The following is a 25,310-nucleotide window of genomic DNA, read 5'->3' on the forward strand; positions in this document are numbered from 1 at the left end:
TTCTTATTGGTAACCCTTTGTCTTTTTTCATTCTTTCTTATATAAGAGTCCATAGTTTCACTTGCTATTTGTATGTTGGAGAAAATTTTCAAGAATTTTTTAATCCTGACACGAATAGAATTGTTTAATTTAATTTTGTACTTCCTCAAGTTGAACTGAAAAAAAAAACGATCAATGCTTTCTGATAACCTGGGTGCACTTACACTCTTTTGATTTATCTGGATCTTAAGAGCAGAAGTAGTAATAAAGGTAGCCCCTACAGTTTCAGCTTCATACCCCCGGTGGTTCTCGATATATTAAAGCAACGTTTAGTTTTAAAGCATAATAGGCCAATTGCAAAATTGTGGAGAGTTGACACATCCAGTATCCCGAGAGATATAGCTGCTGAACCATTCTACTGTGCTGGACGAAATGACTTTTTAAAAATGTTGACTGTATGTGTTTGAGAAATGAATGACCATGGGAGTAGGGCTACTTGCCCTCCAATCTCTTTTTATTCTTGAAAAAGGTAATAGAACTTTTAATTTTGGATCGAATTAGCTCCTTTAAAAGTTTCTATTACACTTCTCTGAAAGGCTGGCCCGAACACCCTTTTTTGGAAAGTAAAGGTCAAACTTGTATACCTTTTTCAATAGAATATACTATATATAAACAGTGAATGAATGTCTGGTTGCCATCAATTCGATTTTGACTCTTGAAAAAACAATATAACCTCCAATTTCTGATCAAATGAGCCCTATCCAAAGTTCATACAACCACCCAGTCCATAAACACCTTGTAAGTCCCCAGGGCATAAGTTACAACCCCCTACACCAGGGCTCTGGTGGGTGTGTCATCCACGGTGTCTTTGTTATAGGTTGTTTGTACTATTTTTAACAAAATAGTTACCTAATAATTTCGATCAGATAAGTTTGCTTCTAGGTTCTTGGGGGTTGTTTCAACCCCAAAAGTCTCGTCATATGATGTTTTGACTATAAAACAATATATACATCATGAAATTATGCTTGTATGCCGATTCTAAGTCCAGGCAGTTCCCGGTTGCACATAAAATACAAAGTATGACTTCAATAAGTTGCAGCTAATTAACCGGTTCTAGAGTCTAGAACTATGTGTTTAGGATTCAAATTCTACCTGTGAGTAAGATTCTTTCACACTATGCTTATCATCTGCGCTTACGGGTTGTATTAACATATATGTCTGGCTGAACTTCATTGCTTGAGCTGAGTTTATGACCTTACATACATGCCCAGTTATAAGAGTCTTACAGGACGTGTATGTCAACGTCGCTTAAGGAAATTTTTATTTTTCAAGGACAAATATGTAAAATCCTTCCAAAAATAAGATTTGATGTTAAAAAAATCAAATTCAGTATTACTGAGTATTTAGGAACAGGGGATTTAAGCTCCACATATAAAAATATAAAATTTAGTGTTTTTCTAGTCAAAAAGTGTGGGATTATTTATCTTCTTTTTGGGATTGGACATATCAAACTAGTGATCACCCAATAATGGGAAACAGCTCTGTCACATAGATATTTTAAGCTTTAGTGCTTTGTTTAAGACAAAAAAAAAAACGTAACACTGCAACTATTTTTTTTTTACTATTACATTCTTTCACGTTAGAAGAAACCCTCTCATGATTTTTGGACAATCAGTCCTTATTCAATTTTATGATGGAAAAATTTTAGAGGCAACACGGCTCAGTCTCAATGGCACTGATCCTTCTAGGGTTTGAAGCCGACCATACTGTTCAACTTCCTTGAATTTAAACCTTTATGCTTATATTTTATCATTTATGTGCTATTTGTCATTTTGTTTCTCTGTTTATTAAGTGTAACTTATTTTCTGTAATTTTGAATATTTTAACACCCTGATTTATATTTTTCGAGTTTTATATTTTTTTTTGTCCAAATCGGCGTTTAGAATGTTAATTTTTTTATTGCTACTGTTTTAGATTTTGTTTTTACTATCACATTATTTTTTCCTCTATATATGTTTTATTTTGTTCTTCTTTGCCCATTTTTATTATTTTTTTGGATTGAACGGTTATGATAGGTCTTTGTCTTAAGGCTGATGGCCATTTTAGGATCTGGGGCTGACTGCAGTTTTCGACTTCCTTTGATTTAAGGATTTTTAAAACTTCATACCTTAGCATATTTTGTGTTATTTTTGGATCGAACGGGTATGATAAAAGTCCCTCTTAGGGGCGCTGACGTTTCTAGGGTTTAAAGCTGAACATACTGTTTAACTTTCTTTAATTTTGGAGTTTTTGTTTGTATTTTACCATTTATCGGCTTTTCAACATTTTTATGGATTATCATTGTTGCTTGTCTTCTAATCCCAGACAATGTGAGCCTCTTCTTGATGTCATGAAATAAAAAACCTTTCTAGGGTTTGAACCTCTCAAACCAGAAGTTCAAACCCTCACCACTAATTCTCCCTTAAAGTTATGACAAATTTAGACCGTTTTTTAGGCCAGAAATGTCAATTTGCCAGTTCTAAGAAAAAACTATGTAGCCGATTTCTAAGCCAGGCCCTGGCAAGCCTACGTGGCAGGCTTGTATATATTGATTCTCTTTGTCACTTATGTTCTTACCGCAGACAGTGTGAGCCTCTTCTCGATATCATGACGTCACCATAGGTTTCATACAGCAACACTGGAAAAAATCCAAATTCTTCCTAAGGCTTGTGGCCTTTTTAGATCGTTTTCAAACATGCCAATATGCTGGATTAGAAAAAAAAAACTATCTAGCTGATTTTGAAGCTGGCACTCGGCATTTGGAAGACTTGTATATATTTATTCTTGTATAAAGTAGCAACCTCCAAATGAATTATCTTTGTTTGCTACTCTTTCCTTGGGAAAATGAGGGGCTCCCCAAGGAATACATATAACATTTAAGGGTTCCAGCGACTTCTAATCATCAGTTGCATAATTTAATGCGTTTTTTAGGTTTGTCCTGGGGTATGCGCTACATTTTTTTTTCGTCGAAGTGTGATTTGACGAATTCGACACATTTTTTTTTTGTATCATTGTGTTCTTCTTCTAATGTAATATTTCTTTCTTATTCACTTTTATTTTAAACTCTCTGACTTTTGATGTTACCTATCTTCTAACAGCATAATGTTTTTTACTTTACTCCATTTTTCACATTCTCGCTGCCACTTATCTTCTAATTGCATATTTCTTCGCTGTCACTGTAGCACATCTTTTAGTCGCACATTTCTTCGTTTTTTACTTTCATTTCAAATTCATTCTACTGCTTGTTGTCACACGTATTGTAACCAAATATTTCTTTCTTCACTTTTGTTTTGAGTTGCTTCAATTTTTGCTCCCACTTATTTTCAAATCGAACGTTTCTTTGTTCTTCACTTTTGTTTTCGGTTCGTTGCAATTGTAACTGACGTAAGTATTCGGACTGTATTTTTTTGTTGCTAACTTTTTGCGAAAATGATATGATTTATTTTTTTTGAAATGAGCTGATTAATATGACGCCAATTATATGCTTTTTTGTCAATCTTATGTTTCTTGTTTAATTCTTTCCTATATCAGAGAAACTAAAAACGATACAACCACTGCTTTGGTATTACATCACTCACGTAAATATTTTATCTCCGAATTTAGGCTCCAAAATAATGTCACACTTTTGTCAATTATAGATCGTTTTTTAGGCCAGAAATGTCAATGTGCCAGTTTTAAGAGAAAAACTGGGGAGCCGATTCCGGAGCCTGGCCCTGGCACGAATACGCGCCAGGTGTGTATATATGAATTCTCAGTGTCACTAATCTTCTTGCCGAAAATGGTAAGAGCCTCTTCATGACCCTCTTCTAAGCTGCACGTCATGGTGTCACTGTAGGTTTGATATAGCCCCACTAGTAAAAATACAAATTCTTTCTTAAACTTGTGGCTTTTTTTGATTGTTTTAGTTTCCAAAAATGTCAATATCTTGGTTAAATAAAACTGTTTAGTCACTTTTGATGCTCGGCCGTTGCACTCGGCATGTTGTAGACTTGTATATATTGATTCTCACTGTCACTTTCCTTCTTACTGCAGACAATGTGATCCTCTTCCTGATGTTATGACGTCACCATAAAATCGATAAAACCACACTGGAAAAAATAAAAATTCTTCCTAAGACTTGTGGCCTTTTTTGAACGTTTTAGTACACAAGAATATCTATATGCTGGCTTAGAAAAAGACTATGTAGCCAATTTTGAAGCTGGGCCCTTACATTTGGCATATGGTAGGCTTGTATATATTTATTCTCGTTGGAAGTCGCAACCTCCAAATGAGTTATCTTTGTCTGCTACTCTTTTCTCGGGAAAATGAAGGGCTCACCAGAGAATACATATAACGTTTAAGGGTTCCAATGACTTCTAATCAAGAGTTGCATAATTTATTGTATATTTTTGGTTGTATTGGGTTATGCACCACATGTTGTTGGCGTCAAAGTTTGTGAAGGTGTTCTTCTTCTAATGTAATATTTCTTTCCTCTTTACTTTTATTTTGACTCTTTCTGACTTGTGATGTCATTTGTCTTCTAACAGTATAATTTTTTGTTCTTTACTCTGTTTTTCCTATGCTCTGATGCTTGATTTCTAACTAGAACATGTAATTCTCGCTGCCGCTTGTCTTCTATTCGCAAATTTCTTTTTTCTCGCTGTAGCATATATTTTAGCCGCAAATTTCTTCGTTCTTCACTTTCATTTTAAATTCATTCCACTGTTTGTTGTCGCACGTACTGTAACCAAATATACCTTTGTTCTTAACTTTTGTTTTGACTTGTTTTAATTCATGCTCCACTTATTTTCTAATCGGATGTTTCTATGTTCTTCATTTTTGTTTTTGATTTTACTATTGCCACTGACGCAAGCATTCGGACTGTATTTGTCGCCTAACTTTGGGTGGAAATGTTAAAATTTATTTTCTTGAAATGTACTCATAAATATGGCGCCAATTTAATGATTTTTTTTTTGTCAATCTTATGTTTCTTATATAATTTTTTCCTGCATCATAGAAACTAAAAACAATGAAACCACTACTGTGGTATATAAGACATATATATGCTCTTAGAATGAATTAAGGAATATTACGTCACTCAAATGAATATTTTACTTCCAAAATTTAGGCTCCAAAATAATTTTAAACTTCTGACATTTATAGATCGTTTTTTAGGCCAGAAATATCAATGTGCTAGTTCAAAGAATAAACGTGTAGAGCCTATATTGAGGCCAGGCCCTGACACGGCTACGCACCAGGCGTGTATATATGAATTTTCATTATCACTTATGTTCTTACCACATACAATCAGAGCCTATTATTGAACCTCTTTTGAGAGCCACGTCATGGCATCAATATAGGTTTGATACAACCCCACTGGGAAAAATACAAATTGTTCCATAAACGTGTGGTTGTTTTAGATTGTTTTAGTTTCCAAAAATGCCAATATGTCAGTTAAAAACAAATCAACTTTGTAGCCATTTTCGAAGCTGGGTGCTTGCACTTGGCATGTGGTAGGCTTATATATATTGATTCTCGTTGTAAATAGCAACCTTCAAATGAGTTACCTTTGTTTAAAGGTCTCTATGACTTCTAATCAACAACTGCGTAGATTTTGGCATCTTTGTTGGTTTGAACTGCGTTATGCACCACATTATGTTGGTGTCGAAGATTGTGATGGCGTTGTTCTTCAAAAGATAATATTCCTTTCTTCTTTACTTCCATTTTTGGCACTTTATAATTTTTGCTGTCACTTGTCTTTCAACAGAACAATTTTTGTTCTTTACTCCATTTTTGATATGTTCTATAATTGCTGACATATATAGATCGTTTTATAGGCAAGAAAATCCCAGGATGCCAACTTTCCCGACAAAATATGGAGCCATTTTCTTGAAAAAGTACATAAATTAAAGAAAAAGAAAATTACACCATTATTGCTCGTTTAAAAATAAGTATTTTCTGTAATTTTACAACTTTAAGACTTGTATTTTTCTTTTGAGTTTTAGTTTACTAGCTGTTTTTTTTAAATTAGTGTTTAAAAATTTCCATTTACAAAAAATAAGTATTGTAAATTTGTTTTTGCTATTACGTTCGTTTTTCTTTTGAATAGGTTTTTTCATTATGTTTTATTTACCTTATCATATTTTTATCATTTTTTATATCTAATTTAATATTTTTGTCACTCGGAATTTTGGTTTTTCGAGTTTTAGTTTTTCAAAATTTGTGTTTAATTTTTATTCAAAAATAAGCGTTTTCAGTTATATTTTTTAGTTTCGATTTTTGTATATCATAATTTTATCTTTTTTCATTTATTTTATGCTTCTTCCCCTCCCCCCCCATAAGATATGAAATGATGCCAGAATTACTAACTTTACATAATGTGATAGGTGTTATAATACATATGCCTATAGTAATTACAGTCCACGAAATATTAAATGCAAGCTCAGATACCTGCCAATAAATAGTTATTGTAGTCCAGTAGAGTGCAAATACTTTTTTTTACAACATGCAGTTTCACTTTTTAGCCTTTTTTTAATAAAAATTTTCACTTTCTAGATTATTTACTTCACTTCTGTAACATGTGCTAAAAATTTATATATTTCTTCAAATAGCCCTGTCTACCTGCGTATTTAAATCAAATAAGATTCTTTTCAAATGTCAAGTTTAACACCCTTTTCGGAAATTCAAACTTTTTGTAGTATTTTTGAAAATCGAGATAAACCCAGGTAGGTTTCACCAGTTTCAAATTGGTAGGTTTCACCACTTTTCAAATGTCAAGTTTAACACCCTTTTCGGAAATTCAAACTTTTTGTAGTATTTTTGAAAATCGAGATAAACCCAGGTAGGTTTCACCAGTTTCAAATTGGTAGGTTTCACCACTTTTCAAATGTCAAGTTTAACATCCTTTTCGGAAATTCAAACTTTTTGTAGTATTTTTGAAAATCGAGGATAAACCCAGGTAGGTTTCACCAGTTTCAAATTGGTAGGTTTCACCACTTTTCAAATGTCAAGTTTAACACCCTTTTCGGAAATTCAAACTTTTTGTAGTATTTTTGAAAATCGAGATAAACCCAGGTAGGTTTCACCAGTTTCACAGATAGCAAATTCTTCAATTATTTTTATAGGGATGTCTCCATTAAGAGGGTGATTTCCTTGGAAAATAAGAACACATTAAGCTTATAAAAAGCTTATAAGTAAAACATGTATATAAGAATAAGAAGAACACATTAAACAATATCTATAAAAAGAAAAAAAAATATTTCCATTTAAATCTTGGTGAAAACAAAGCTCCTGGTAGCCCCAATTTTTTGAATTCCCAAGAAATTTCTTGGTGGGGCTCATGATGCTCCCTCCTCCTACTCTGCACCTTTGTGTCCGTATGCCTGCATACATGTTGTTGCCAGTTTTATCTTGCATAGAAATGTTGTCTGTAATAGGAGGCACGCTATCCCCTTCAGCACTAATTTTGCAAGCTATTCTATTCCAAATGTATCCCTGGGAATAAAAAAGGATTAGAAATAAAATTCTAGCCTCCTTCAAACATCTTTCGATTTTAATCTGAACGCTCCGAGTGATTTAAGAAATTTTAGGCTTAAAAGCAAATTTTCTTAAGCTGAAAGCGCAATACCTAGTTTTCCGATAAATTTAAATCGATCAGCTATATCAGAATTTTCACTCGGTGGCCTTTTGGTACTATTAGGACCAAAACTGTCGTTTTGCACCACAAAATGGCAGAAATAGCCACTGGATTTAGGAACACAGTGTTTTTGCCGCTTAAAAAGGTGCACAGAGCTCTCTATTTACCTTCTGTGAATTCTTGTTTTCTTATTCTAGTACCATTGTTTTTTATGAAAAGACTCCGAGTAGGTTGAGAATTTCATCGTTGTTGGAAAATAAACGTTCTTAAAGATTCCCTTTGAACTTATTTTCTAACTGGTAAAACTTCTCACTTAAAGCTTAAGAAAAGCTTTAAAAGAAACGTGATCACAAAACTTTTAACAGAAAGTCGTAAAAAATTAAGCTCTATTATTTTAAATAAAAAATCTAAAAATAATTTATTAAATATAAAAAAATGAAACGCTTGATTCTAAAAAAAAAGACATTTATTTCTTAAAAAGGTCGGTTTTAGCACCAGAGTGGGGTTGCGCTAGGAGGTATCACGCGGGTGCAGTGGGTTTTACGAGGATGGGACCATTGTTGACTTGTGGGGATGGAGCAGACCATTGTGGCTTTGAGACCGGCCCTTAGCGCATCGCCACTCTGGTGCTTAAATGACCTTTATAAAAAACGAGTGTTTTATGGTTTTTTGTCTTTCTTTTTAGAGAATAAACGTTTCATTTTTTCGAAATTCGTTTTAATTTATTGTTATTTCAGATATTATCGTTTAATTTTTTTTAAGCATCAAACGTTTCCTTTACTGATTTTTCAAAAATTAGTTGATTTATTATTACATTTCGAAGATTGGCGTTTAGTTTTTCGTTTTGTTTTCTAGCTTTCTGTTGAACTTTCTTGATTAAGTTATTTGAAATCCATTTTCACACTTTAAATGGAAAGTTTTACTAGAATGAAAATGAATTTAAAATGAAGTAATTATACGATTCATTTTCCAATAAAGATAAAATTCTTAACCTACAATGAAGTCTTTTGACAAAAAAACAATGGTGCTAGAAAAATAGAAAAAAGATAAATAGAAGGGAAATGGAAATTTCTATGGACCTCCTTAAGTAGCAAATGCACATATTTCAAAGCTTAGTGATTATTTTTGCCATTTTGTGGCTTAAAAGACAATTTTGGTTCTAAGGGTGCAAATAAACCATCAAGTGAAGATTAAGATGTAGCCAATAAATTAAATTAATATAAACTCTAGGTATTGAGCTCTCAGCCTGAAGCTTCCAAAAGTTTGCTTTTAATCTTAAATTTCTTAATCCTCAAAGAGTATTCAGATGAATATCGAAGGATGATTGAAGGAGGTAAGAAATACATTTTTCATCCTTATTGATTACCGGGTATATATTTGGAATAGACTATGCCTGAAAAATCGGTGCTAGAGGGGATAACGTGCTCCTATTGCAGACATCATTTCTCTAGGCAATATAAAAGCTTACAAACACATATATACGGGCATACGGGCAAAAGGATATAAAGCTGGGATAGGGAGCATCATTAGTCCTTCTGAGAATTTTTTTAGGGACTAAAGAAATTGGTGATACCAGGAACTCGGTTTCGCCAAGATTTAAATGTGCATGCTTATAATTTTCCTTTTTATATACATTGCTTAATGTGTTTTTCTTTTCCGAGAGCATTGCCCTCTTACTGACGGCCACAGGAAAGATCTCTTAGAAAAAAAAGAAGAATTCACCATATTAACCATGAAAGTGGTGGCCTATCCCAATTTCCAATAATGATTTAAAAAATTAAACATTCTGATAAGGGGTGTTAAGCTCGGCATTTGAAAAAAAAGTTTTACCTGATTTAAATATGTGGACAGACAGGTTGATGTGAAGAAATATAAAATTTTCAACATATCTTACGTAAAAAAAATATATTATCTAAAAAGTTAAAAATGTTTAATAGGAAAAAAACTCAAGAAGTGAAACTACATGTTTGTACTTCAATACGCTTTATTTACCTTTTACTAGACTGTAACAGCTATTAATTGGAAGGTACTTGAGTTTACGTCTAATAGGCTGTTGAATTTCATCACTGAAGGTTTATCTATACTAATTCTTGTCAAATTATGTAAAGCTAGTATTCCTTGCATCAATCCATCCTTTGTTAAGGGGGAGGAGGAGTCTCTGCTTGTTTCAGTGTCTTTATCACTTGTTAAGGGGGAAATCTTCATTCATTTCAAAGTGTTTGTCTCTTGTATTGGAAGAGGGAACTTCCTGGGAATTTCAATGTCTTCATCTCTTGTACTGAGGGGAAGCACCTCAATAATTTCAACTTCTTCATCTCTTGCGGAGGGAAGAAGCTGTCTGAGAATGTCAATGCTGTCGATGTACCTTAGAAAATAATTCTTTGTTTCTTTCAGTGATGTTCTAATGAAACTAAATTGGTGGAGCAAATGCAAGGTTAATGTATCCTTATTTGTTTTGATAAATAACTACCCTTTCCAGGGGTAATTATGAATTGAACGCAAGTCCATCCCTTTCGAATCAATCGTACGTAAAATGATGCTTCTAGTTCAGTGTCTGAAATATATAGGGTGAAAATTCACTTGAATGAAATAGGTTAAAGGTTCGAAAGATGTTAGAGTAGAATAATATTGGTATTTTGTTTTTGATTCTAAATTTGAATTGAAATGTTCTGATTCACCAGTGTCTTGATATTTTTTGCTATGTTTGAATTATTTGATACAGAATCTAATGGATATATAAATTTAAAAGGCAATATAGTAAAATTTCAGTGATGTAAACAAATAAACCTAAATTAAAGAAAGTTGAAAAATGGTGTCACCCTCAAAACCCTAAACGGGATAGATCCCCTAAGACAGAGCCTTACCATGTCCCGTTCATCCCCAGAAATATTATAAATGCTAAAATAAAGTAGTTTTTCACGCTTCTCATTCCCAAAAGCTCCCTTAAACAGAGTGAGGGGAAGGCCCCCTGATTTCTTGCAAAGTTATGGTTGTGAGTCCCAGAATGCAAAATTGTCCGTATACCCATGATGAAATATAACAATATCGAAAAACGATGAAAATTTAAAAAATAGAAGTTGAAATCAAAAAACAAATTTAAAAACCTAATTTTTGAAAAAAATTATTTAAATACCAGTTCAGAAACAATAAGGAAACGAGAACAAAAGAAAAAAAAAAACAGAACAAAAAATCTGAGTGTTAAAATTATGAAACTACAGAAATATGTAGTCAAACCCTTAAAGGCTGATAAATGATGAAATTTAAGCGAAAAAGCGTGATTTAAAACAAAAAGTCGACCATCATGGTTAGGCTCAAACCTTGGAAGGATTGGGGCCCCCAATACATGGACATAAGGACTTTGCCTTAAAAAGTCCAAATGTTAGAATCTTGAAATTAAGATAATAAGCCAGTAAAACTGAATAAATGGAAAAACAAAACATTATAAAGCTGATAAATCGTAAAATATAAGAGAAAAGTTTTAATTTACATAAGTTAAAAATTCCTTTAATCCTAAAAGCCCTTAGAAATTGATTGAAGGGGAAAGGCCAAGGTCTGTGAGTCATTTAAAATTTAAAATTTGTTTTTTCTTCAAAAGGTAATGATATCAATTTTATTTTCTATTTAAACTTTTATGCTCGTTTTTACACCATTTTGTATAGCCGTGACTAAACGTAAAAATATAGAAAAAAGATAATTATATGTAATGCAAAATTTGAAATTAAAAAAAAACATAGTTAGACACACTAATTATTGAAAAAAACTAATTTTTATACGCAAATTTTAAGAAAATACAGAAATAAGAACCTTAAATAAAAAACTAAAAAAAATCTGAATAATTATAGTTATAAAATTACAGAAAATAAGCAGTTAAAGCCTTATAAATGGAAAGCAAAGCGTTAAAAAGTTAATAGATGGTAAAATATGAACAACGAAGCAGGAATTAAAGAAACTCAAAAATCAAAAAGGCAATTGCCCCTAAGACTGGCTCTGATCATACCCGTACAATGCAAAACATAATAATATACACAAGGGGAGAAATTAGAAAAAGGCTTCAATCAAAGAAAGTCGAAAAAATGATCAGCCCTAGACCCTAGAAGGGTCCCTCCCCTAAGAAAACGATTAACATACATGTTTAATCGAAAAAATAAAAGAGTGGTAAGATGAATAAAATGTAACGAAGAAAACATATTCGGAAGAATGAAACGCAAAAGCTAAAACATATATAAAAACTAACTTTTGAAGAGAAAAGCTTAAAGAATTTATTTCTAATCTAAGCCAACATTATTTTAAATGCCAATTTTGAAAAAAAAACAAGAAAACTAAAACTCGAAAAATAAAAATACAATTATTGAAGCTATAAAATCACAGAGAATAAGCAGTTAAATTTAATAAACGAAAAAATATTAAAAATTGATAAATGGTAAAATATAACTAAAAAGGCTTAACTTTAAGAAATTGTAACATTATGGTCAGCCTCAAACCTTAGAAAGGTCAGTAACCCCTAAGAAGGACTCTTGTCATACCCATCACATCAAAAAATAACAAAAAATGGGCCAAGGTATGAAATTTGAGCTAGGCTTAAATCAAAGAAAGTCAAAATGCCTGGTCATCCCCAGGCCCTAAAAGGATCCACACCCCTAAGACAAGGTCTTACCATACCCATTCAATAAAAAATAAAAGAAATAGGGTAGAATGGACAAAATATACTAAAACAAAGAATGTCCGAGAGAAAAAAAGAATTTAAGAATAAAACCAAAATTTAGAACAATATTTTTTGAAAAAAAACTAGATTTAAACACAAATTCTGAAAAAAATAAAGAAACAAGAAAACTAAAATTCAAAAACCACAAAATCCAATAGTTAAAATTATGAAATTACGGAAAATAAGTAGTTGAATTTAATAAAGGGAAAAATAAATAATAAAACATTAATAAATGAAAAGAAAATAAGCATAAAGGCTTAAATAAAGAAGGTAGAACAGTCTGGTCAGCTTCAAACTCTCAAGGGTTTAGCAACCTTAAGACAGAGCTTTGTTGAATCTTAAATATTTCTCAATCATAAAATTGAATAAGGACCAATTTCTAAGAAAATATGAGAAGGGTTTTTGGGATGTATAGAAAACTCTTAAGCAAGTCTCAAGAAGTGTTAAAAAATTATAAGTGGAGGTATAAATACAAGTCTGTTAGTTTTGAATAAAAAGATGTAATGCAATATGTCTTACCCTCTCTCAGGGGGTCACAAAGTCTTGATTCTCAGCTATTTTTCTCGTAGTTTGATCTTGGATTAACAATTCTCATCTATTTTCAGCAAACATATCAAAATTTATTCTTCTCATTTTGATTTTCGGAAGTAGGACAATGATAGAAGGTATAGTATTATTTTTTTCTTATTTACTGCCCTCCAACGCTTTACCATTACTTACCTTTCAATATCAGACAAGAATGAGGCAGCTAACTAAGTTCTATATGTGTCATGGTTTGTTCCTTTCTAGGTTTCAGCCGTATCTAAAACCATGTTACAGATGAAACTTACAGGGTCCCTATTTATGATTAATTGTTACTATGGGCTTGAGTTCATTCTTTATTATAATAGCGAAAATAACACTTACCACTACAGTGTAATAGTTTTTCGTAAAAAATTGATCATTGTAATTATGTTTTTCTTATATTATTATCTTTTCGAAAGATAAGCGTGTATAAATATTGTGTTTACTTATTACGCCATTTATGGTTGTAAAAAATACTATTACAACGTCATTCATCAAGCTTGTACACGAAAATTCAGTTTTAAAATTTTTTAAAACTATTTTATTTTTAATTACGAAAGACACTATATGGAGTAATTTTTCTTAAGATGAGCTATGATACAGCTTTCTACGATTTTCAAGTGCCCAGCTAGCTGAGGAAAAAAAGATACCATATATACAAAATATCGTGGTTACAGCCACTTTTCTTGATTTTAAAGCGAAAATAATTTCCTTGTTTTCAAGCCGAGAGACGTCAAAATTTATATACAAGGTTTTCGGACTAGACCGTTCTAATAGAGTAATTTTTGTTTTGATCCGACTCTATTTTTAATAGTTATGGGTTATTTTAGTTTTTACTATGGGGTTTGATCGTCTCTTACTAGGTTGGGAGCTACCGCTGCAGCCCGGATTAGCGTTTGCGTCGAACTTGGAATGAGCTTACTTCCGCGTCCAGAATGGATTTTTTCGATTTAAAAATGTAAAAATTTTATAGGTATGTTTTGTATGTGACTTTAAAAATTAACCATATAACTTTATTTCGACAAGGAATATATATGCATAAGACTTATGTAAGAGGTAAAGAACATTCTAAGACCATATAACTTAATTTCGACAAGGAATATATATGCATAAGACTTATGTAAGAGGTAAAGAACATTCTAAGAAATATACAGAAAACCAATTTCCAATACCTTGTTTAGACCTAAGTTCTATATATTACCAAAGGCAGCATGGAAGCCAGAAAAAACTACCTGTCATTCCATATACAGGGTCTCTCCAGACAGTTTATCTACTATACAGTATATGATAATATTATCCACAATAAAACCCAGCCTTTGATAGAATCCTTCGCATATAAAATAAAAAAAAAGGCTGAAGATTTTTTGGCTAAATTCGGGCCCCCTAAAAACTGCTCTCAATCGTGTAAATGAAATATTTACGTTAATCCTGCGGTCTATACCGGCTTTTTTCTGTTAAACGTCGCTTTTTTTATATATGGATTTGCCTACAAGATAATTGTACTTATAAGATAAACTTCCTCGGAGGCTAGCCTGATGTCGGCCAATAATTTAGCAAGAGAAAATAAATTGGCTTTGTACTACTATTCCGTATGAGTCAACTACTATTCTGTAGCCTTACGCTTTATATGGACACATATTTTTCAAGTTAGTTCATGTCCAGAATTCTTGTGTACAGTTTCTGTTTAGACTACAGATAGTAATACTGAAGTTGCTATTGTCAAATAAAAGGGAGTTATTTGCTAGGGATGTATAAGATTTATTGTTCCATGAGCCCTGATGGGGTTAGGAAAAAGTGCATTGAGAATTTATCATCAGTGCAGTATTGGCCAGAGAACCCATCTCCCTCCAAGTATATATTTGACAGTGGAGATACAGGCCGTGGAATGTTGGGCCAAAAATTGTCGATCCTAATCCCCCTGACAAATAGTGCATTTTTCTTACCCACCCTGGTGGCAAAATAAGCGGGAGAAGAACTCGTGGAGCTCCTAAAACCACTTGATTATGTCATAATTCCCTAGCAGCACCACCGGATATTACACTAGCAACGCCAGATAATAAACTTGTGGCGCTAGAGAACATACAGTTACAAGAAAAACTTCAGTAAAAACGAAGCAATCCTCCAAAGCACCTAAATTGAGACTTGATAACAATTAAGGAGGATTAGCTAATTTGTACCTCCTCAGACAGACTTTCGAAACCATACCCCCCATATACCTGAATACCCACGAAAATTCCTTTTCTGAGGCATTAGACCCCCGATCCTTGCGCAAAGACCTACCGGCTCGCCTTCATTTTAGTCGCTACTGAATTATACGTTATCGTAAAACTGCAGTTTGGTGCTACAATATGGAGAAAACACAAATTTACTGTGGCCAAATCTTTTTGACTGCTATAAACAGCACTTGAAATTTTTGTTTGCGTTCAAATAAGCTGGGTATTTATTCTCTTGGACTACCAGCTCTGTAAAATCTTCCCTGGGGAAAAAAGAGAAAATTGAAACGTATGCGTGATCTTGAGATAAAACAAATCCACATTTTGGTTGGTGGGAGCTTGAAACCATTGACAACAGGGTTCTCAGTTGTGCTGAATTGGTTCATGGAGCACTTACTCACTTTCTCAATTGGGAGGTTCCTTTTGCAAAATAAGGTCAATACCCCTTTTCTAATACTTTTGGTAATTTTTCACCCTGGTTGCTCCTTACTTGCAGTTCGTTAACCCAAAACATTTGAGAATTAAATTGTGAGTTATGACCGTAATTATTCTATTAATTATGTTCTTTCCTGTCCTTTTACCTTCATATGTATTGTGTATTTTTTGTTGTTATTCTGGTCTATATATATATATATATCTATATATATAAAAATAAGTTGTCTGTGTGTGGATCTGTGGATCAGGTGACGTCACCTGAAAAAACTGGATCAGGTGACGTCAAAACTGAAAAAACTAAAAAAAGGCAAAAACTACAAAAAAAACTAAAAACTAATCTATATATATAAAAATAAGTTGTCTGTGTGTGGATCTGTGGATCTGTGGATCAGGTGACGTCACCTGAAAAAACTGGATCAGGTGACGTCAAAACTGAAAAAACTAAAAAAAGGCAAAAACTACAAAAAAAACTAAAAACTAATAAAAAAATAAAAAAGCTAAAAAACTAAAAAAACTAAAAAAAGGCAAAAACTACAAAAAAAACTAAAAACTAATAAAAAAGCTAAAAAACTAAAAAAACTAAAAAAAGGCAAAAACTACAAAAAAAACTAAAAACTAATAAAAAAAATAAAAAAGCTAAAAAACTAAAAAAACTAAAAAAAGGTAAAAAACTAAAAAAACTAAAAACTAAAAAAAACTAAAAAAGGAAAAAACTGAAAAATAAGCTAAAATAAAGGTAAAAACCAATAAAAAACTAAAAAAAAAACTGAAAAAACTAAAAAAAGGCAAAAACTACAAAAAAAACTAAAAACTAATAAAAAAAGTAAAAAAGCTAAAAAACTAAAAAAACTAAAAAAACTAAAAAAAGGTAAAAAACTAAAAAAAATAAAAAATAAAAAAAAACTAAAAAAAAGGAAAAAACTGAAAAATAAGCTAAAATAAAGGTAAAAACCAATAAAAAACTAAAAAGAAAAAAAGGAAAAAACTAAAAAAAATTTTCATCTAAAAAACTAAAAAAAACTAAAAAAGGTAAAAACTAAAAGAACTAAAAGAGAAAAAAATAAATGACGACACTCAAAGAGAAAGCGACCAGGAAAAAAGGAATGTTCGATTAGCAATCAACAAAGCACCGGGACACAGGGAGTATAAATGACGACCAGGACATAAGTAAAATATAATATATATATTATATATAGCCCCCCCCCCCGCGCGCGTAAGTCGTTACGCGCCATAATAGTTACGCGCCATTGTAGTTGTGTCCCTATGTCCCACCTGTGAATATAGATAGATATATATATATATATATATATATATATATATATATATATATATATATATATATATATATATATATATATATATATATATATATATATATATATGGTTTTAACTACGTAAAACTTGCGAATATACAACATTCTTTGCTGTCCCATTGTCTTTGCATATAAATAGATTGTCAGGTTTACCGACTCTTGAACATGCAACATATAATGGTCCATGGGAAAATAATCTGTATTCAGATCTATACCTCATGATTCTAATGATTGCCCTTGAGCTTTGTTGATGGTGATTGCTAATCGACCATTCCCTGTCCCGGTGTCCCGGTCGTCATTTATATCCCCCTGTTTCCCCCGGTGTCCCCGTTGTAGTTGTGTCCCTGTGTCCCGGTCATCATTTATATTCCCTGTGTCCCGGTCGTCATTTGTATCCCGGTGTCCCGGTCTGTATATACATTCGTTTTTTAGTTTTGTTTTTCTCCTTTATTTTTTTCCTTTTTTTTCTTTTTTAGTTTATTTAGATTTTTAGATTTTTTAGTTTTTTTATTAGTTTTTAGTTTTTTTTTCTTTTTAGTTTTTTTGTAGTTTTTACCTTCTTTTTAGTTTTTTTAGTTTTTTTTTTTTACTTATGTCCTGGTCGTCATTTATACTCCCTGTGTCCCGGTGCTTTGTTGATTGCTAATCGAACATTCCTTTTAGCCGCAAGCCTTTTGGCATTATCTCTTTGAGCCACTTCCTCGGCTGTTTCTTCTGCCATTGTAGGATTTAAATTAACTCTTTGAGCCGCTTCCTCGGCTGTTTCTTCTGCCATTGTAGGATTTAAATTAACTCTTTGAGCCGCTTCCTCGGCTGTCTCTTCTGCCATTGTAGGATTTAAATTAACTCTTTGAATTAACTCTTTGAGCAGCTTCCTCGGCTTTCTCTTCTGCCATTGTAGGATTTATGCTGAAATTTCTCTTTGAATCGCCCTCTTATACTTATAATGACTTCATATACTGACAAACACACAAACATACAACTTATATATATATATATATATATATATATATATATATATATATATATATATATATATATATATATATATATATATATATATACATACATATATATATATATATATATATATATATATATATATATATATATATATATATATATATATATATATATATATATATATATATATATATATATATATATATATATATATATATATATATATATATATATATATATATATATATATATATATATATATATATATATATATATATATATATTATTGAGTATTTTAACGTCATTTATGTATTTTATATGTTTTTATACGACGTCATCATAAGTTGACGTCATTTGCAAATCAAAGAGAATATTTAGTATAAATCCTAATACGGCAGAAGAAACAGCCAAGGATTCAAATCGTGCGAGAAATTTTAGTATAAATCTTACAATGGCAGAAGAAACAGCCGAGGAAGCGGCTCAAAGAGATAATGCCAAAAGGCTTGCGGCTAAAACAGAAAGTAAGAAAAGAAAGCGTGCCGAGGAATCACAAGAACTACGTGAAAACAGGCTTGCGGCTCAAAGAGAAATTACCAAAAGAAAACGTGTCGAGGAATCACAAGAACAACGTGAAAATAGGCTTGCGGCTCAAAGAGATAATGCCACAAGAAAGCGTGACGAGGAATCACAAGACAAACTTGAAAACAGGTTTGAGGCTCAAAGAGATAATGCCAAAAGAAAGCGTGCCGAGGAATAACAAGAGGAACGTGAAAATTATCGCCTGTCATTCAGGTTAATTCGATGATTATTGATTGAGTAGATGTTTTCAAATCGGTACTATGTCTAAATTTTGTCTCTTTTGCAAGGCCTTGAAATTTAATGTTGAAACAATGGGAATGTGTTGCGCCTCAGGAAAAGTTAAACTTCCTCAACTGGCTGCACCACCAGAGCCATTGAAGACTTTGCTTACTGGAACTACGTCAGAATCTAAGCGTTTTTATTAAACATCAGAAAATATAACTAATGTATCCAAATGACGTCGTTTGGTGCCCAAATCAAAAATCAAGACCAATTTATGCCTACTTTCAAAATAAAAGGGCAAATTTATCATTGAGCAGGGTCCCTTCTACCATTCTCGGGTGAGAGTCATAAATTCTTACAACTTTAATTCATCAGTGATAGCAATTCTGAATTGATGGCACGTTGCAAAATTTCTCCCGACGTTGAACAGACTTTCGTTTCCCAATTGCAACATCTTTTCCACGAAAATAATGATTTAGTGTGCCTGTTCGAAACAGCAATCGGTTAGATGACTGATACGCATAAAATTGTTATTTCCGCTGACAAAACGCCTACTGGCGAACATGTGCGTAGATACAATGCTCCAACTATCGACGAAGTGGAAATCGTTATGGTCGGTGGTCAGTTTTTATCTCGAGATATTATTCTTCATAAGGGAAACGCTCAGTTGGTAAGAATTGCTGAAACTCATCGATGCTACGATGTCCTACAATATCCTATCATTTTTTGAGATGGAGCCGACGGCTATCACTTTAATAGTAAATTGCAAGATCCATCCACTAACAAACAAATGGACAAGAAATGCAGCGCAATGAATTATTATTCTTATAGACTAATGATTCGTCACAACGAAGATAATTATATTTTAAATTGCCGTCAATTGTTTTCACCGATCCATCGTTGATATGTATGCAAAGATTAAATCAGAACGTTTGCTTTTTATCCGTCTGAATCAGACCAAGCTCCGCTCTGAACAATACATTCATTTGCGAGATGCAGTTGTAAATGACGGTACTACCACTAACGTTGGAAGATTAACGATTTTACCTTCGTCATCTGCTGGCAGTCCTCGTCATTTGTATGAATATGCTCAAGATGCTATTGCGTATGTTCGTCTCTATGGTCGTCCAGATTTATTTATTACATTTACATGTAATCAATCTTGGACGAGATACTGCAGCTTTTACTTCAAGGACAATCGGAGGTTCATAGACATAACATTACGGCCCGTGTCTTCCGGCAAAAGTTGAAATCACTGATAAACTACATAGTAAAACTTAAAGTGTTTGGGTCAGTGCGATGCTGGATGTACTCAGTGGAATGGCAAAAAATATATATAAAGTTACATTTTAGATGCGCCAGGAGGTACTAGTAAAACGTTCGTGATAAAATTGATTCTGGCATCAATTCAAGCATTGGCAATTAAACAAGGAAACAAGGAAACAATCCGTAAACAAGGAAACAGCTGACAGTCAGTGAAACAGACAGCTCTTCTACAGAAACAGACGGGTCTTGTCGCTGGAAGAAAATTACTTTAAGAGAGGTTAGATTACTTTAAAACGTTGAAAATTCAAAAACTCAGTAACCAGTCCCGAGTTCGGCTGCTCAAGTCGCTAAGTCGCTAATGCAGAGAGCAAAATGCCAAGAAGCACAAATATTACAAGGCTTTGATGAGTCCACGAACCCAAGGTCAAAATTAGAAGCGAATTTTTCACCTTAAATCTGGAACCACAGAAATACTGGTCAATACTACAAGGAAAAAAGCAAGAAAAATTAGGAGTTCCTTCCCCCTCAAGAACCGCAGCAAACTGAAATAGGACTAGCAAGCAATACTCCAAGCCGTTTAATAATCAAACAAATTAATAGGAGGAATAAATCGTCAACACAAATTCATAGAATAAACAACTTGAATGATCTCGTTGTATCTGTAATAAATTAAGTTTTAATTGTTTGCTTCATATAAAGCATAAACAAGATGGTCTGCAGCAATGGAATTATAAAGAGATTTTAAGACTACATAATTATTGTATTTCTTGAGAAAAAAGATGTCTAAGGAGAGATATTCTTTTGAACCTAAGTAGATAAAATACAATTGCTTCTTGTATTTGTTAAAGGTATAATCTGTATTAACACTTCATTAATGGTTAATAACTATTTGAAATTAATTACAATAAGTAACTATATATTGTGTTTTATTTTTCATAAATAACTATTAATTATTTACCAGTGTTTCTTATATCTAAGTTTGGTGACTTCTGGTCTGCGTATAATTCTTGTTAGTCTATAATGATCCTTGAAGGGATTAATAATTCTAAATTAAGCTTGCAAAGAATAATGCAACTGAGAGCCGACAAGAAAAAAAAATGTTTGTAATCAAGGGGCATATTGTGTTTGAAGTTGCTATTGATGAAGCAATTAAACTCTCGCTTAACAAAATAAAGTTGTATTTGTTTAAAAAATGGTGTTTTTTCCTTAAGTATGCAACAGTTTATGCTTTATTTTTGTATTGAAATCAAAATTTCTTTTAGACTTCAGACCTAGTTTGTTTTACAGCCAAGTTTTAGTTCAGTTAATTTTGCCGATATCAACCAATCTCTGGTGTATTTACAAGGGCTTTTGGTTATCAAATCACAAGAACAATTTTTTTTTGTACCCAGAGCCTAAAGGTTGACCATGCTGGTAATCAAACCTAAACTCATACATTCAAAATATGTCAGCAGCATGCAGTAATTAATGAAAATGTTAACAACCAAATCAAAGACTGACAAGTGAGATCAAATCTGTTATATTCTAGTTCTAAGATGTAAAAGCAAATCGCTTAGAGAGTAAATGGCTTTAATTATATTTTAAAAAATGTTGCAATATTTTGTGTTAAAGTGAAAGGTTTAAATAAAAACATGGTATGTTTAATTAATCTAAGGCACTCCTAAAACCGGAAGATAAATATTAAATCAACCACGATATACAAATAAATCAATAATTAATGGGAATTAGATTTAAACTCAAGTTAGTGAAATAGTTCCTAAAATAACTTTCAATCTAATTTAAATAAAGACACTAATACTCATGCTTAAGCCACTAGTTGGTCGTGATAAAATAGAGATACATATTATAAAGGGTGTAAAAGAGCAGTTTATCTTCATCAAAACAAACAACGATAGGAACACAAGAGTAGTATAATAATAGCCTATTCGGAGCCACCTAAATCACCCTATTCAACTTACATCAATTTCAGTCCATTTTACATCTTTCTAAGATCAAATATTGAGCATTTTTAAGAATTTCCATCCCGACATTCAACATGAAAACGCGTTCTAAAAAACCAAATTTGGTGTCATTTTTACGCTCTTTCACAATATAAATATCGATTCTAGGCCCAACCTCCCATCAATTTACTACATTTTCAATTGAGTTCACACCATTTTAAATTAAGTTGGAAATCAAGATCCTCCCATCAATTTACTACATTTTCAATTGAGTTCACACCATTTTAAATTAAGATTTCCAACATTTTTATAATCAAACAGTTCGTGGTAACGAACTGTAGTAAGGAGCGACCCGGCTCAATAGTAACCAAAACTCTAAAAAATTGAATTTTGATATCAATTGCTACATCAAAAGAATCGCATTTTGATGCTGATTTTAAATATAGAAGTTTCATCAAGTTTAGTCTTACCTATCCCCCAGGGATCAACTGAATAATGTCTCTTCGTTTTAAGTTTTATTGTCGCTCCTTACTTTCAGTTAAAAACGCTTTTTTTATTTTATTTCTGAACGTTTTTCAACTAATACAGGCTCAAATTTGGCTCACCGTAATGAAAAATTAAAATCGAATTTGAAAACTAACTTTGTCAAAGTTTCTCTTTACGTTCGGAACAACATACAACTGTTTGATAAAAGTTTTCTTATAGTCAAACAGTTCGTGGTAACGAACTCTAGTAAGGAGCGACCCGGCTCAATAGTAAACGAAACTCTAAAAAACGGAATTTTGATGCTAAAAGATACATCAAAAGAATCGAATTTTTATGCTGATTTTAAATATATAAGTTTCATCAAATTTAATCTTTGTCATCAAAAGTTACGAGCCTGATAAAATTTGCCTTATTTAGGAAAATAGGGGGAAACACCCCCTAAAAGTCGTAGGATCTTAACGAAAATGACACCATCAGATTCAGCGTATCAGAGAACCCTACTGTTGAAGTTTCAAGCTCCTATCTACAAAAATATGGAATTTTGTATTTTTTGCCAGAAGACAAATCACGGGTGCGTGTTTATTTGTTTGTTTTTTTGTTTTTTTTTCCCCAGGGGTCATCGTATCGACCAAGTGGTCCTAGAATGTCGAAAGAGGGCTCATTCTGATGGAAATAAAAAGTTCTAGTGCCCTTTTTAAGTGACCAAAAAATTGGAGGGCATCTAGGCCCCCTCCCACGCTCATTTTTTCCCAAAGTCAACGGATCAAAATTTTGAGATAGCCATTTTGTTCATCATAGTTGAAAACCATAATAACTATGTCTTTGGGGATGACTTACTCCCCCACAATCCCTGGGGGAGGGGCTGCAAGTTACAAACTTTGACCAGTGTTTACATATAGTAATGGTTATTGGGAAGTGTACAGACGTTTTCAGGGGGATTTTATTTTGTTTGAGGGTGAGGCTGAGGAGAGGGGGCTATGTTGGAGGATCTTTCCTTGGAGGAATCTGTCATGGGGGAAGAAAAATTCAATGACAAGGGCGCAGGATTCTCTAGCATTACTATAAGAAAACAATGAAAAATAAACATGAAAACGTTTTTTCAAATTAAAGGAAGAAGTAGCATTGAAACTTAAAACGAACAGAGATTATTACGCATATGAGGGGTTCTAAAAATACTTCAGCATAAAGAGCGAGGTATTTAGGAGGAGATAAATACCTTGCTCTTTATGCTAAAGTATTTTTAGTAATTTCAACTATTTATTCTACGGCCTTTCTGATTCAGGGGTCATTCTTAAAGAATTGGGACATTTCTTACGATTTAGTGAAAAGAGCGAGGTATTAACGAGGGTACAAACCCACTCGTATACATAATAAAAATATAAGGCTATGAAAGTTTGTTACGTAAGTTAATTCTTAAGTTACGTATATTTTTTACTAATAAAACCGTTCGTTAAAAATTAAAAGTTCTAGTTGCCTTTTTAAGTAACCGAAAAATTGGAGGGCAACTAGGCCTCCTTCTCCACCCCTTATTTCTCAAAATCGTCTGATCAAAACTAAGAGAAAGGCATTTAGCCAAAAAAAGAATTAATATACAAATTTCATTTTAATAATTTATGTGCGGAGAGCCAAAACCAAACATGCATTAATTCAAAAACGTTCAGAAATTAAATAAAAAAAACTAATTTTTTTAGCTGAAAGTAAGGAGCGACATTAAACTTAAAACGAACAGAAATTACTCCATATATGAAATGAGTTGTCCACTCCGCAATCCCTCGCTCTTTACGCTAAAGTTTGACTCTTTGCCACAATTCTACTTTTTAAAACAATTAAAAGCTTTAGCGTAAAGAGCGAGGGATTGCGGAGTGGACAACTCATTTCATATACGGAGTAATTTCTGTTCGTTTTAAGTTTTAATGTCGCTCCTTACTTTCAGCTAAAAAAATTAGTTTTTTTTTATTTAATTTCCCACCATGAGCTTTAAGATCAAAAGCGGTTTTGTTGATGAACTTTTGAAATATAAGTTTAATAGAATAAACTCTTACTTTAATTATTCTTATTTTGAAATAAAGGTTTAATATGATTTAACATTTAGTGTATAGATATCAATATCTAAAGAATTGTTATTATCTTTCCCTTTTCTATCTATAACCTTTAAAGTCAAACCTTTATCTAGTTTTTTACACTTCTTTTCAAGATCACCTGCCTTGCAATAATAATGCTTAGGTGTTAATGGAGACGATCTCACCTTTAAAATCAATAATGATAACGAGTTTTTTTCCATTTTAAGTGTTTACACGTATCATTGCTTTAATTTTATATTAAATTCCTAGATCCAATTTTTTTTAGCGGTTCGATTTAATTGATTTTCGATTTCCAGTTCTCTTAAAAGTTTCTTCATTTATTAGGTGATGATTTTATTGGATAGATTTTATAAGCCATAGTTTTTTATTTTCATCCCATTAGTATATAACTCTACACAAGTCTCTTTAGCGCAACTAGTTAAAGTACAACAGAAATTTATAACTGCACTTAGTTATGATTGAAGTTATAATTGAAGATTTGTGCTTATCTATTGCAAACAATCTTCGCAAGAATTTGGGAATGCCTTCACCTAATCGTACTGCTTCTATTTCTACATTTGTAGAATCGGATCTTGAACAAAGTTACAACACAATTGATCTATTTTGTTATGTTACAGACCGGGACACCGGGACACAAGGAATATAAATGACGACCGGGAAACTCAAAGAGAAATTACAGACCGGGACACCGGGGCACAAATGACAAGCGGGACACAGGGAATATAAATGACGACCGGGACACTCAAAGAGAAATTACAGACTGAGACACCGGGACGCAAATGATGACTGGGACACAGGGAATATAAATGACGACCGGGACGCAGGGACGCCGGAAGGGCACATGGGGGATATATAAATGACGACGGACACACAAGGAATATTCGATTAGCAATTACCATCAACAAAGCCTAAG

The 25,310-nt window shown here is 32.5% G+C and overlaps 1 protein-coding gene and 1 long non-coding RNA gene across 3 annotated transcripts in view; one reads left to right on the forward strand and one right to left on the reverse strand.

The window, feature by feature from the left end:
* Positions 1-25,310, reverse strand: part of LOC136025374 (uncharacterized) — a 110,331-nt gene that overhangs the window by 65,839 nt on the left and 19,182 nt on the right. The window lies entirely within an intron of this gene.
* LOC136025369 (uncharacterized) overlaps positions 1-25,310 on the forward strand; it is a 51,031-nt gene that overhangs the window by 19,270 nt on the left and 6,451 nt on the right. Inside the window, exon 2 of the mRNA XM_065701331.1 lies at positions 12,941-13,000. Coding sequence (XP_065557403.1) covers positions 12,941-13,000 — 60 coding nt within the window. The remainder of the gene's footprint in view (positions 1-12,940; positions 13,001-25,310) is intronic.

Source organism: Artemia franciscana, chromosome 3 (assembly GCF_032884065.1).
Source record: "Artemia franciscana chromosome 3, ASM3288406v1, whole genome shotgun sequence".
Taxonomy (NCBI): Eukaryota; Metazoa; Arthropoda; class Branchiopoda; order Anostraca; family Artemiidae; genus Artemia; species Artemia franciscana.